The 15,875-nt window shown below is 41.4% G+C and overlaps 1 protein-coding gene across 2 annotated transcripts in view; it reads left to right on the forward strand.

The window, feature by feature from the left end:
- The window catches only part of TMOD2 (tropomodulin 2), a 46,164-nt gene that overhangs the window by 15,941 nt on the left and 14,348 nt on the right, over positions 1-15,875 (forward strand). For both annotated transcript variants that reach the window (XM_045529278.1, XM_045529286.1), the window contains exons 4-7: positions 4,494-4,616; positions 7,420-7,506; positions 10,011-10,141; positions 11,687-11,794. In XM_045529278.1, the coding sequence (XP_045385234.1) occupies positions 4,494-4,616; positions 7,420-7,506; positions 10,011-10,141; positions 11,687-11,794 (449 nt within the window). The remainder of the gene's footprint in view (positions 1-4,493; positions 4,617-7,419; positions 7,507-10,010; positions 10,142-11,686; positions 11,795-15,875) is intronic.

Here is a 15,875-nt window from a genome sequence, read left to right on the forward strand (position 1 = left end):
AATGGGAAATAAGGCCGTGAACTGGACTCAGCGTTGAAAAGAATCACTGCTGGCAAATACAAGCCAGTCTGCATTTGCCCAAACCCACAGAATGTGCTACACCAAAAGTGAGCTATGAACTTGGGGTGATGATGATGTGTCAGTGAAAGTTCGTCATTGTAACAAATGTCCCACTGTGGTGTGGATGTCATTACTTGGGGAGTCTGGGAGAGGAGGGTACTGGGATTATATAGGAACTCTGTGCACTTTCTGTTTAATTTTGCTGTGAACCTAAAACTACTCTAAAAAGTGAAGTTTATTTTAAAAGAAAATGAAACATGGCAGAATATGTAGGCTAATTAAATGAATACTTAGGGTGTCACAGGCCTCAAATTAGTTCAGTCAAAAAAATCTCAAACCCTGAAGAAAGTTTTCAAAATATGAAGCAGCATCATGCCTGCAAGAGAACTCCATGGCACTGGTGTGTTTTTCTTGGCCCGGGGATTTACCAACTGCAGAAGTCCCTCGGGGCCTTTCTACTCCATGTCTACGATGGCTCTAGCACCACACCCCAACCTGAGAGGCTGCCATTAAAGGCCAGTGTAGTCATTCATTCATCAGCATTTACTGAGCACCTCCTCTGTGCAGAGCCGTGTGCCAGGTGCTGGGACCACAGGTGAATAAGACCCTGCCCTCAAGGAGCTTGTGGTCTAGTGAGTGAAACACGATGATAGAGCCAGGAAGGCTGTGAGGAGCAAGAAGTTTGTGCATCCAGGACTGAGCTTCCAGCCAATTCAAGGAAACCCTCCTCCTTAGCTCCCGGCCCTGAGCTCCCTTTGGGTGGAAGAGTGGGTGTCAATAGCCTGTCCAGCTTCCTCGCTGCACAGTGACTGGGGCCCACAGACACTAATGGGATCGTTGATAACCTCATAGCAACTACAGTTTTGGTAAAATACAAATCAGATCATGTCATTTCCTTGCTTAATGTCCCAAATCATTACTGTGGTCTTCAAAGTGGATCTTGCCTCCACCTCCCCCCTGATGGCATCTCTCCTTCCCTCACTAAGCCTCACCCCACAGTCTTCATTCACTTCCCAAACCGGCCAAATTCTTTTCCTATCTCAGGCTGGTCTCCTCGTGGACTCTTCTTTCTGACCCACAGTCCCATTTTTCACATCTCAAGAGTCTCAGCTTAAACGTCAGAGCCTTGGGCTTTCCCTGACCTCTCTACCTGAAATAGCCCCTTCTTTCTGTCATGACGCCTGTTTATGGCTTTCACAGCACCGTGACAACCTGAGTTGTCACAACTGAGACCCAACCAGAGCGCTGCTGCTTTCTCTCACATCACATCCGGGCTCTCCTCTGCATCGTGCACAGTCGGTGGGTCACACGCCCCTGAGAATATCATTAGGAAAGTAAAGTTGAACAGTGACGAACTGGGCAAATAACCAAGGATTACCGTGGAAATATGGAGCTGTTTCGATGGCAGCATAGTTGCTATTTGACTAATTTAATCGCAAAAAAAATTACAACGTCAAATCTTCAGTAAAATCCCAATTAACATCAAATAGTGACAGCATCATAAGGAGAAAGCTGTTTTCTTTTGTTCTCAGAGCAGAAGTCTGAGGAGTGACTATGGGAAATTATCTCTTGATCCAGATTAATCTCCAGATGGTTCGTGGGGGAGTCAGGAATCCAGGGGCTGTCTGAGGAGATATAAAGGGGGATACAGGTGCACAATGCAGCTTAGGAGAAGGCCGAGAAGTAGCACGATTGAATAAAATGAGCAGGGAGCAAGTTTTCCAAACAGAGAGTGGAATCAGAGGTGAGGCGTATGCAGGGCCCCCAGAAAGACCAGCGAGACGACCCAGGAGCAGCGTGAGGCTTTCTCGAGGTTCTCAGGAGAGAGGCCTCGCAGCCTTGGTCCTGCGTGCTGTATGCCGGGGCACCTCAGGTTCCTGGGCCAGATTTGACTCTCCGGTGCAGCTTATTTTTGCTTAGAACTTACTGTTTGGTTGGGCCCAGAGGAATCGATCTATATCAACAGTTGTCCTGAATACCGACAGTTGTTGGGCCGCCTGTGTACCTCATGTTTAGGGTAATCCTAAACAGCATCGGGAAGGAAGAACTTAGAAATCCTGTTTTGACTTTAGACCCAAGATTATCTCAGCCACAAAGACAATGTTTTGGGCCACAGATAACAATGAAAATTAAGTCTGACATGAGCCCTAGTATCTGAGAAGTTGTTGATTAGTTGATTTTTTTTTTTTTTCATTTTCTATCTTCTGGCCATCCTCCTACTTTGTTTCCCAGTGTATTTTCCTTCTTTCTGGGAAATGTGGCAGTTTATATGATGCCCAGGCAGGAATCAGGATGTTTGTGAGGGATACGGGGCTTGTTGCCAGGATACCCCACACAAGCCATGTCTTTCTTTCCTCTCTTTGGCGTGCCCAACTCTGACTGGCTCCTGCTTACTTACCCAGCCATTTGACAATATGGCAAACCATCAGGAAATACCTGGCCTCTGTAATCATGGAAGTCTCCTTGAGAGTTTTCATGAGGGAGGGTTATTGACTTTGGGTTTGACTCTCTCCCATAGGAGTGGGGTGGACCAGGCTAGCCAAGATGACCTGGAAAAAGCTTGGGTCCTAATTACTGGAGCTGGTGCCAGCTGTCTGGTCTATCCAGGGTGACAAAGAGGAGGTGACAATAATGGAATGAGTCTTTAGGGAACTCCAAAAGTCAAAATAAAGGAGACCGATTTCAAAGATCATGCCCAAGAAGGAAGAGCAGCCCCCAAAAAGAGAAAGCTGGGCATGAAGGTGCACTCCTGTATCCCAGCTACTTGGGAGGCTGAGGCAGGGGGATTGGGCCTGAGTTCTGGGCTATAGTGCGCAATGCCCATTGGGTGTCCCCATTAAGTTTGACATCAATATGGTGACCTCCCAGGAGTGGGAGACCACCAGGTTGCCTAAGGAGAGTTGAACTGGCCTGGCTCAGAAGTGGAGCAGGTCAAAACTTTCTGCTTATCCGCACTGAGACTGTGCTTGTGGATAGCCACTGCTCTCCAGCCTTGGCAACACAGCAAGACCCTGTCTCTTAAGAAAAAAAAAAGAGAGAGAAAGAGAAACCAAGAGTCAAAAGGTGTGACTCATTGGAAAAGAATGTGAGCGGTCTGAGGTGTTACAATGATGGCTCTAGAATGTCTTGGGTTTGCCTGTGTCAGCCTCTGCACATGTGGGATGTGGCTGTGTTGGCCTGGCTGGAAGTTAGAAGCAGGTACTCTGCCATCCTCCCAGCAATGTGATCCATCAGTCCAGAAGTTTGGGCTAGGAGGTAGGGTGTAGATATCAGCATTTTCAGAAATGAGTAGGGGGCAAAATAAATGGAATCTGACAGGATAAAGTGGAAGATGGTGGCAGAGAATGCACCTGTGGGAGGCACAGAATGCTTGCTGCTCATGGACACCCACAATGTCTAAGTATAGCAACCCTGATTTTTCCTTAAAATCAGGCCTGCTTTGGTATACTCCAGAGAGGTGGCTGTGTTCCCAGCACCACACTAGTCCAACTGACCGCAGTTGTAGCATCCTAGTGATCTACACTCCCAATTTGAGGGGGGAAACTCTGGGGTGTCACCAGTTTGTCCCTCAGGAACCCCTGGTGTTGTTTGGATGAACCTGTCCCCAATATTTGGAGGGCTAAGGCAAGAACACAAACAGAAGCCCACATGCCATTTATTCTAAATACTTAAAAGCTATCAAACTGTTAAAATATGTTATATCCTCCTACAAATATACGTAGAAGGCCAGTATTCTTGGGCTTCCAAGAGTTCCATGAAGGGATGTTTGTCCGTCCCACACTGCCAGGGCCTTTAGCACACATGTTGGACCTCCTCCTCCCCTGCCTACATATCTGAGCTTCGTCCATGCTCCCCTACGAGCAGCCTCCCCTTGACCTGGGGGTGCACACCCCAGCAGCGTGCCTCACCTTCAGGAGGATGGAGATGGGAAGGGCTCGTTCAGGCCCTGGGAGCAGGCTCAGGCTGTTTGGACGGGGAACTCCAGCGTCGCAGGTGCCTGGAGTATGATCTAGCAAGTGGCCTGTGTGTTGGATGGGAATATCTCTTTCTCCTCTCCCTGTGGGAGAGATGCAGCTGGAGGAAGATTGGAGTGAGGCCCTCAAAAGCGCAGGGCCCAGGGTAGGGCCCCTCCTGCCCAGGCCTAGGGGCAGTGCTGCCAGTAGTAGAGAGGTAGAAGCCACCTATTCCCTCCGTGTTTAAGGACTGTAGTCTCAGATCTCTGTGTGGCAGACTGCAGGATTCCTCTGGCAACGTTCCTTCCCTTTAATGGTGGATTATTAATGTTGGCACAGTCCCTGCAATTCAGGAATCAGCTGGATACAAAATGGCTTAATGTTATGGGTCTTAATGGCCAGAAATGTATTCTCTCCTCAGTCCACTTACCCTACCAATAAGGCAGTAGCACACCATAGTCTTTTTCTTCTGGTTTAAAGGGAGAGTCTTTATACCCAAAGAAAAGCCCGTAGAAACGCGTAAAGAAGAAAAGGTGACCCTTGATCCGGAACTGGAAGAAGCTTTGGCCAGCGCCTCTGACACTGAACTCTACGACCTTGCAGGTTAGTCCTCTGCTCTGGAACTTTGCTGTCTGGTTCTGTAACCTCCAGGTGTGCACTGGTACCCACAGCGGCAGCCTTTGAGCTTCTCTATAGCTATTCATTGTTACTGTGATACCATGTTGACTCCAGCCATCACGTAGCTGTAAGAATTGATGCCGGTGACTTAACCTCTCTAAGCAAATATTAATATCTTTTGCTTTATCAATTTTGCTATAAAATGCTGAAATGATACCTATCCTACAAAACTCAAGAGTTACTGTGAGAAATCAAAGAGAACAAACATGAAGGGGTGTTGAGAACTTAAATAATGAAATAACAGCCCTTCATGCTTTCTAAGAAGCTTTCCCATTTGGTATTTTATCTTCACAAAATTTTCATGAGTTCTTGCCCTTCTCCACAGCTACTGTTCCATTTGATTCACACTTATAGGTCTGTTAGCTTTCTAGTTTTCTTAACAATAGTAACATGGTAATGATAATAATAATTATTTTAATTGATTTTTAGATCACATTTTTAAAAACTCAAAGAGTACAAAAGAATATGTAATGAAATATGTGTCTCACCCTAATTACCTAGGCCTTCTCCCATTTCTTGTATAGTCTTTGAGAAAAACTCCCTGCATATACCAGCATATTTGTATATTAAATCTCACCCCCCACACACACACACAGGTTATTAGTCACCATAGGGTAGAGGTGCCTTAAAAACCAGTCCATAGCTTTAGCGAGAATTCTCATTCTTATTCCACTGGAAGACATATAATAATAATTTTCTTCCTCCCAGGAGAATCAGCTGTGCCTTATTTAATACAAGTCAACCATCTCAGCTACCTTTTCATTCCTTCTGTGATGAGGTCAGTGGTTGATAATTCAGTTCACGTTTTTGAACCTCTCTCAGAGGTCACTGCAAGAATTGAGGCACCTGTGTCCCCTGTTAAAGAAGGCAACTGGTCATCTGAGCCCTCTGGTTACTGTGGAGCGATCCCGTTATGGTTACTGCACCTCCTAAGGGTGGCCTCATGGTTTCTTGGGAGAATTGCCCAAAGGGAGAATGCAGGGCTGGACTTGAATTCCCAGGAAATGCCTGAGAAAGGAGAAAGAGAAAAACGCCAATCATTTGGAAGATACTAGATTCCGAAATTTGTTCAATAAAACCAGGGAGATAATTCAAAAAGAAAACTGTCCTTGTTCATCCTTGCTTAGCCTCCCTCCCTAGGAACTCAGGAGCAAGCATGGCTGGGGTGGGTGGCAGCATCTTCTCTAGGGTGCATCTTTCTGGAAGACTGGGAGCAGCCCCGTGAGTGCATGGGCTGACAGCCATTGAGGTTTAAATGAGAGTGTCGATGTCGCCCATGTTATCGTGGCCGATAGAGAGCAGACAGACAGCTCATCAAGGGAAAGGCAGTTGATCTCCAAGACAGCACCACCCAGACTGTCCTTATCTCTGTGTGGTCACCATCCAGAGTCTAGTTCTCAGCCCTGCTGGTCTAGAGCTTCGATCTTGTCCATATACACAGAAGCGATCAGATTGGAGTGGAGTGATAGGGACTGGTCCATGAGCCAGATTCACAGATAACAGATGAAACAAAAATCAAAACTTGGTCATGGGAGCCAAATTATAACGAGAGGTTGTTGGGTGAGCACAAGGCCCGAGCAAGCAGATAGGTTTGTTGTATGGTCTCAGTAGTCAGTGTTTATCAAATAGGACACCTTCTCCCTAAACAATGCCAGAGACACAGTGGCAAATTCTTATTATTTACCCAGAGTTTGTAAAGCACTTAGAACAGTGCCTGACACATAGGAGTTCACTTAATCTTTGTAGTAAGCAAAGCATAATTATTATCCCTATTTTACAGATGAGGAAACAGACTCAGAGACAGTTAGCAACTTCCCAAGTCACACAGGTAGCATGCAACAGAGTCAGGATTCAAACTCTGGCTGGCTGCTCCGGAGCCCTCTCTTATCTCACGTACTTGCTGGCGCTGACCATTGGGCCTTCCTCGTGCCGTGCTGGCTGCCTCCCTCCTTCTGATATGTAACTTACCATAGAGCCAATGATCTCAGAGGCACTCCTCTGCCACCTGTCCGCAGGTGATCATCTCTTCTGGGATCCTTCTCCAGGTGGCCGGTCTCACTTGTAATTTCATTAGCAAAGGGAAATCCGTGTGGGCAGTTGCAGTTTCAGCTTGCCCAGCATTCGGTCTCTCTCCCACGTTGTTTCCTGTGTACTGTGCTGCCTCCTGGTGCAAGCTCCATGTAATACAGGAAACTGAAAATCTCAGTGTGCTCAGCTGACCTTTTTTTGCTGATGTCTCTTTTATTTCCCACCCTGGAATGCTTTAGATGGGGAAAGGATAACTCCTTTTAGTACTGTTAGAGGGGGAGGCTTACACTGAAAGAGGCCCACAATCTTCCTATATTTGCCTCTGGAAAAATATATGAAATAATCTGTATAATGTTAGATCTTAAAAATCCTTAGACTCAGTCCCACCTTCTCATTTAACAGATGAGAAAACTGAAGGGTTGAGTCTACTTAACTAGGAAGTCTAAGCTGTTTTTTAGTAATTTTGGACATAACTAGGCCATTGGTCCTGAGACCCTAAATGATTCCACATGTCTAGATGTTGAAAGACATGTGAAGATTGCTGGTAGTCTTGGAAAGAGACACTATGCAAGAAAAGAGGAGTCAGAGATTTATCTTTGTGTTATAAAGACTTGTTCTTCAAAGGGCAAATTAACAACATAGACATCCTAACATGCTTCTGCAAACTTAATGCTCATTCATTGATTGTCTTTGTTTTTAGCTGTCCTTGGAGTACACAATTTACTCAACAATCCAAAGTTCGATGAAGAAACAGCCAACAGTAAAGGTGGCAAAGGGCCTGTAAGAAGTAAGTTGACGTGGACTGTGTGGTTTTGTGAAGCTCTGGAGCCTGCAGGTGTGGCGGGCAGCAGAGAGGCCTTGCAGGCCTTGCCCTTTGTCATTTCACTGGGGTCCTTGGGCTCTGAGCAATCAAACCAGAACAGAGCAGCTGATAACGGGAGCTCTGTCTGGCAGCGTAACTAGTACCAATCACTGTGTTTTGCCCAGAACACACTTTTATGGTAGGTCTGTTCAGTCAGAAAATAAAATGACTGATAAAAAGTTTGCATAGTCAGCGCAAAATGCAAGCAGTTGCATGTTCCAGAGGATGTTTTAATCAACTATGGTAGCTTGAATCAAGTTCCCTTCTTTATTCGAGTGTCTTTTTATCTCAATAACAGATGTTTGCCATTAGAATAGGAATACCTACTTCCCCCAGAGAGCATGAAAGGCAGGCTGGCATGGGTTTACTGGCACAAGAAGTTCCAGACCATCTTCTATGTCCACATTTCCTGTGAAGTGTACAGTTACTTAGACTCACTCTTACATCAGTCACCTACTAAGTACCTACTATGTGTCAGGAATGTTCTTGGTTTAGGTGTGAAGATAAAAGATGGTCCCTGCCCAAAGGAACTTACCTGTGCAGGGTAGAGATGGACCAATAATTAGATAATTTCAGTACAATGTGATGTTGGTACTATGAAAACTCACAAAACATTATAGCTTTTCTCAGCTTAATTATATTTTATTCTCTTTCACAGAAACTTGTGAGATCTTTCTAGTTTCAGTAGCATATTTATGAAGTGGCATTTATAGTGGATAATTTACCCAGTGAGCAATATTCCTTTTAATTCTTTTCTTTCTGGTTTATTATGCATACAGTTGGAAAATGCCTATCCCTTTTAGCTTCAGTATCAAAGGGTAACATTCTGACAAGGTGTTTGCTATTAACAATCTGGTGTATAACCTTCTGGGCTTTTATACATACACATACACACAAATGTCATTAACTTTTTTAAAATTGTGGTGTCTTTTCAGTACCTATAGGTTTATCTCATTCTTTTAATGAACATACAACTTTTTTAACGAATAGATAATGAATAGATTTTTATGTGACTCTGTGACTATATTAAAGAATAGATTCTTTTAATGAATAAATAACATAGATAATGATAGTAATTAATTGCTATGTAATGATGCATAATCATTTATTTAATAAATTATAATTATTATAATTTATTTAGTCATTTTCATATTGATGGACATTTTGTTTATCATGTTTTGCTGTCACAAGTAGTACATCAGAGAACATCTCTAAATATATATTTTTATATATTCATGCTATTTTTTCTGTAGGTTAGACTTATAGAATTGCTGGGTCATAGAATATGCACATCTTAAATGTTGGTAGATAATGCCTAATTACTCTACCAAAAAGTTTGTATCAGATTACATTCCCACCAAAAATATATGAAGATGCTTTTTTTTTTTTTTTTTTGGAGACAGGGTCTTGTTCTGTCACCTAGGCTGGAGTGCCGTGGCATGATCACAGCTCACTGCAACCTTCAACTCCTGGGTTCAAGCGATTCTCCTGTCTCAGCCTCCTGAGTACCTAAGATTACAGGCACATGCCACTATGCCTGGCTACTTTTTTATTTTTTATAGAGATGGGGTCTTGCTATGTTGTCCAGATTGGTCTCAATCTCCTTGGGCTCAAGGGATCCTCCTGTCTGGACTTCCCAAAGTGCTGGGATTATAGGCATCCCACTGCACCTGGCCTCTTTTTACTTTTTTTCCCCCCCTTTTTGGCTAATGAAATGATACCTCATTTTTTATATCAGAGTTTAATTACTTTTTATATTTTTTGATTAAGTGACAGATTCTTCTGAGCATATTATTTGTTCATTTTTAATGGGGTTCTCTTATTGCTTTGTAGGAGCTCTGTATATATTGGGATATTAACCCTTTGTATGTTAAATATATTCCAAATATTTTCTGTTAACTGCTTTTGAGAATTCTTCCATACTTCTTTTCCATCCCTTTCTCTTCCCATATCTTCCTCAAAACCAAAGCTCCAAAATGGAAATCAGAGGAGGGTAGGATATGATCAAGAGGCCAGAGGGGTATCAAGGCTTGGGAAATGAAGAGACTCAATTATGGTTTCATTTTTGTATCTCAGATCCTGCAGTCTGGTTATTATAGTCTGAAAGAGGTCCGTATAGATCAGCAATAACTGCCCCTGGATATTTGGGGGGTTGAAGTTTGCTGTAGGGTTTCCTGTACTTTTAGCTCCATGCAGTGTCAGCCACTGAGACTTCTCATTGCAGTTGAGAAATATCAACCTTCTAAAGTGCAACTCAGAACTATATTATTCCCATGCTTGCTTAGTTGAGAATAAGCTTAGTATCATTGATATTAGAATATTATTGGAATGAGAGCATATGGAAAGACATGTCATTTGGGGGGAAGTCATCTCTGATTTTGATAGGAGAGCCTTGAATTTTCTTTTTAAAATTAAAACTTGTATCATAGATGTGGTCAAAGGTGAAAAGGTAAAGCCAATATTTGAGGAACCACCCAATCCCACAAATGTGGAAATAAGTCTGCAGCAGATGAAAGCCAACGATCCCAGCCTGCAAGAAGTCAACCTCAACAACATTAAGGTATGTTATTGTGATTGTGATGATCGTCAGTCCCTTGATTTATCATGAGGTTGGAAAACCTACTGGAGATGACTAATTGCTTACTTTCATACCTGTTTGCAGTCCTCTTTAGTCACTGATTTTGAGTCAAGATATCCTTTTCAAAGGAAGAAGTGGGTTTAAAAAAAGAGTAATTTTTATAATTCTTTGAAAAGAATCACTGTGCTTGGATTAAACATAGTACATTAGTTATACCTATTGCTGAGTGACAAATTACTCCAAAACTAAGAGGCTTCATACAAAAATCATTTATCATTTCACACAGTTTTTGAGTGTCAGGCATCTAGGAGTAGCTTAGCTGAGCAGTTGTGGCTCAGGGTCTCGAGTCTGCAGTGAGGCTGTCGGCCAGGGCTGCAATGTCAGGCTTCACTGGGCAGGAGGACCCATTTCCAAGACAGCGCACTCGTGGCTGGTAGCAGGAGACCTCAAGTTCTCACCATGTGGAGACCATACGGCTGCCTGAGTGTTCTCACATCATGACAGCTGGTTTCTCCCAGAGTGAGTGAGCCAAGAGAGAAAGAAAGAGCAAGCTGGAAGCCATAATACCTTTTATGACCCGGCCTCTGAAGTGACACATCGTCACTTCTACTTTATTCTATTTGGCAATAAGTCATGACCCTCTCAACGGTAGGGGACGAATGTGTATGTGTGTGTGTAAACATTGCCTGCGGTCTGTTTTGTTCATTCTTATTTGGCCAATTCCTAGCATTTAATAATAATAACTGACTTTTATTGAGTACTCACTATGTCCCATATCCTTTGCTAGATGCTTAAGTTTATTATCTCATTTAGTCCTTAGTAACACTTAAAGAGGTTAAGTTGCTAAGGTCACAGAACTAGTCTGTCATGCAGCCAGGACTCTTGTCCACCTCTAGCTATACTCTATGTGTCCTCTGTCCCCAGTGGTCAATACTATGCTAAGTGCTCTACAAGAGGGAGTACAAAGATGAGTAAAATTCATTCAGTCTTTTCTCTGAAATGGTTGTGTTAGGAGAAAAACACTAAAGAAATAATTACAACATGATGTGGTAAGCCCCCAAATGTTATGGAATTGTAAGGAAGAAAAATTTTAATGCTGCCTAGGAGAACCAGTAAACAAAGGAGGTGATATGTCAACTGGGTCTTGAAAGATGAGTAGGAATTAATTGGTGAAAAGAGAAAAGAGAAAGACCATGGTATATTAAAAGAATGGCAGATGGGTCAGTCTGGCTAGAATATGGAGACTAGAAGAGAAAAAGAGGGAAGTTTAGTATGTGCATAATTTCTTGTTTAGGGAGAGCAGGTAATGTCAGAATGTACCATTGCCTTAGATGGTTTTGAACACTAAGTGGTGCTATTGACTCAGAATGGCTTGGCTGCTGAAGGCAAGATAATGAACCTCTTTTAGAAGGGTTATCGTGTAATTAGCCATCTAAACATTGATGATATTTAAAAGTTGTGGGTTCTTAATTGGGGTGAATATGCTATAGAATGGACCACCAACTAGCCATGTTTTCTTTGTCTTAGAACATTCCAATTCCAACTCTGAAGGAATTTGCAAAAGCTCTAGAGACCAACACTCATGTAAAAAAGTTCAGCCTGGCTGCAACCCGCAGCAATGACCCTGTGGCCATTGTAAGTAAAATTTTAGAAATATAACATGACTTATTCAATTTACAATTCAGAACCCAACTGTCAGTCAATTTGAACTAGAATTTTGTCAGCGCTACGCTTTTCAGAAAAAGAAACAAGATAAGTTTGGTGTTTAACTAAATAAATATTTCGGGTTTGTTCTGTGTTTAGTACAAATTTTCTAAGACTTTTGCATCTATAGTAATATTCTGTTACAGTCATTGGATAGTAAGCACTAAAATCCTACAGGAACTCGGTGTCTATAAAAAATGTAAAAGTATAGTTTATTTTAAACTTTGAAATGGATTAATATGTGTCCAAAATATTTTAAACAACCTAATCTTGAAACAATTTTTTGTTTGACAGCCTGTTAATCAGAATATGAAAAAAGCCAACCAAAAGCTCTGTTCCTTCTATGCATTTTAGATAATTCAGCCAAATAAGGAAGTCCCTTGATCCAAGAAAATACTTCTACCATCACTATCATCATTTTTATTCCTCCTATTAATAGCTAATTAGTTATTCTTCCTTTTAAGTCCTCCTATTAATAGCTAATTTCTTGAGGAATTAGTAAATGCCTGCACTGATCTTTGTGCTTTACACATATCATCTCGCTTAATCATTATAAGGTATATACTATTATTAGTTTACACTTTAAGAAATGAGGAAACTGAGGCTCAGAGAGATTAAGTTGTTTGAGGTAGCACAACCAGTAAGTGGCAGAGCCAGAGTTCACCACCAGGTGTTTCTGGTTCGACAACCAGGATGCTCAACCATCAAGCTATGCTATATTTACACACAGTGCCTCACTGTCATACCTTTGCTAAAATATGTCTTTTATTAAGAGCTTGGGCATCATCCTGTGGTTCTATAGCATCTAATGCCCGGCCCTTGACTCAAGATAGAAAAACAAAAGTTGTCTTGACTTGATGCTTTGATTTAAAGTCATATGTCTTTTGGAAGATCTAAAATAGCATTTAAAGCAAATGACATGAAAGTAATGATTACTTATTATAGTCCTGGCGCAGAAGAGATGTTTGAAAAGCAGTTGTTAAATGAATGAATAATCCTGACCTCCAGCCTCTCAGCAATAGACAATATTTCCGTGATGACAACAGCAAACTTGAGATAAACACTCATGTAAAAGAGGCACCAAGTTACAAAATCAGTGTTTTCACCAATGATTATTACATATCTAAATTTGTAGGTTGAAAGCAGTTTTGAATTTGAAACCTATCATTGAAATAGAAAAATCATAGATCTAGACCCCTGGTAAGATGAAATGAGCAGTTTAAAGATGCTTATCTGTGTATGATTTTTTTACTATCTCTGACCTTTAGTAGATTTATTTGCAATAAAGCAAAAATATTCACAATATATAATATAATACTTTGTAAATGAATAAAAGGATGAACAAAGATGATTTGTTACTTCTATTTAATATATTATTTTCAGTAAAATTGCAGGGATGGGGATAGTTTATAGTCCATTGTCAACAGGACTACTGGTAAGTAATCTAACTTCTAGGTCAAATAGATAACTTGCCAAGTGGACTAAATAAATTCCAAATATAGGCCGGGCGCGGTGGCTCACACCTGTAATCCTAGCACTCTGGGAGGCCGAGGCAGTTGGATCGCTCGAGGTCAGGAGTTCGAGACCAGCCTGAGCAAGAGCGAGACCCCCATCTCTACTAAAAATAGAAAGAAATTATCTGGCCAACTAAAAATATATAGAGAAAAAACTAGCCGGGCATGGTGGCGCATGCCTGTAGTCCCAGCTACTCAGGAGGCTGAGGCAGAAGGATTGCTTAAGCCCAGAAGTTTGAGGTTGCTGTGAGCTAGGCTGACGCCACGGCACTCACTCTAGCCAGGGCAACAAAGTGACACTCTGTCTCAAAAAAACATAAAAATAAAAAAAATAAATTCCAAATATAGTATCTTTGATGCTGTTTTTAATGCAACAACTATGTGTTGAATGCCTACCATCTGACAAGCACTGTGTTAGGAACTGGCTATTTTGGTAACATTTTTCAGGCATATTTAACATCTTTTATAACTTGCTTTTTAAAAAATAACTTATTTGGTAAAAAATGCTGGTAAGAGTGTGGAGAAAGGGGAACGCTTGTACACTGTTGGTGGGAATGTAAAGTAGTACAGCCATTATGGAAAACAGTATGGAGTTTCCTCAAAGAACTAAAATAGAACTACCCCTTATGATCCAGCAATCCCACTTCTGGGTATATATCCAAAAGAAAGGAAATCAATATATCAAAGAGATATTTACGTGCACACGTTTATGGCAGCACTATTCAAAATAGCCAAGATATGGAAGCAACCTAAGTGTCTATCAACAGATGAATGGATAAAGAAAATGTGGTATATATATACAATGGAATATTATTCAGCCATAAAAAAGAATGAAATCTTGTCATTTGCAGCAACATAGATAGAATTGGAAGTCATTATGTTAAGTGAAACAAACTAGACACAGAAAGACAGATATTGTGTGTTCTCACTCATATGTAGGAGCTAAAAAAGTGGAGCTCATGGAGGCAGAGAGTGGAATGGTGGTTACCAGAGGCTGGGAAGGGAAGGGGGAGGGAAGGATGAAGAGAAGTCGGTTAAGGGGTACAAAATACAGTTAGATTGAAGGAATAAATTCTAGTATTCAGTAGTACAGTAGGGAAATTATAGTTAACAGCAATTTATTGTATATTTCAAAATACAAGAGGAAGAGAAGTGTAATGTTCCCAACATAAAAGGTAAACGTTTGGTTTGAGGTGATGGATATCCTAGTTACCTGATGTGACCGATGTGACCATTACATATTGTATACAGGTATCAAAATATCACATGTACCCTCCAAATATGAACAACTACTTTACATCAATGAAAAATAAATTTTAAAATATATTGGTTTAGTCACAGTACAGTCTGTAAACAGAAGTACTGCAGGAAATATATGTATATATATTCATTCATTCTTTTATATGGATAGAGTTTTCAAAATATTATTTTATTTTATGTTATTTTAAATTATTTTATTATTTTTTTAGAGACCGAGTCTTGCTCTGTTGCCCAGGCTAGAGTGCAGTGGTGTCATCATAGCTCACTGCAACCTCAAACTCCTGGGCTCAAGCGATCCTCTTGCCTCAGCCTCCTGAGCAGCTGGCACTATAGACATGTACCACCATGCCCGGCTAATTTTTCTGTTTTTCATAAAGGCAAGGTCTTGCTATTTTGTTCAGGCTGGTCTTGAACTCCTGACCTCAAACAGTCCTCCTGCCTCAGCTTCCCAAAGTGCTAGGATTATAGGCATGAGCCATGACGCCTGACCTCAAAATATGATTTTGCTACTGATTTCTAGAGACTGTTACCCCTATTGGAGATTTTTCACTTTTCCTCCATTCTAACTCCAACTGATGTGTGTGTCACACCGCCCTCCTCTCCTCCTGTCCTCCTCACTCCTCCTACCCAAGGGTAAGCAGAGAAGGGAGAAGTGGAACCAAGGGAAAAAAAAATGAGGGGTTTAGGAAACATTTTCGTAGTTGTCGCTGCACTGAGTGACTGTTTCATTGGAAGCTCCCGTCATAAGTCTTCATTTTTAGCATTTAAACATGAGATGAAAAGATGTTTCTAATGGATGCCATTTGCGTATCTCAAACCTTATTTTGCTTTCATATTCTAGATTATTATTTTGATAGAATCAGTGAAGCCCTGTGTGATTGGCATTCATCTAGACAGGTCCCCACTTAAGGCTTTCTTGCATTTAATAAGAAAACATTTTATTTTAGGGTTTGTGATAACCATAAATAAATAAGCTCCATGATAGTATTTAAAAACACTCCAAGAACGTTGTGCATTTGAGACATTTCTTAGGCTTATAAAAGCACAGCAGTTCCACTTGTGAAGCAGCATGCTGTACCAGGAAAAGCTTTAGACTTGATAGAGAAAGACCCAGGTCTGTGTCCTGGTTTTACTGCTAACCTATATTTGATATCTGTAGTAGCTTCTCTGGACCTTACTTTCCTCAGAGATCATTGAGGTTTGCTGGTAGTATCAGGTAAATTCATATTCACCTAGAA

The sequence above is a fragment of the Lemur catta genome, chromosome 1 (assembly GCF_020740605.2).
Source record: "Lemur catta isolate mLemCat1 chromosome 1, mLemCat1.pri, whole genome shotgun sequence".
NCBI lineage: Eukaryota > Metazoa > Chordata > Mammalia > Primates > Lemuridae > Lemur > Lemur catta.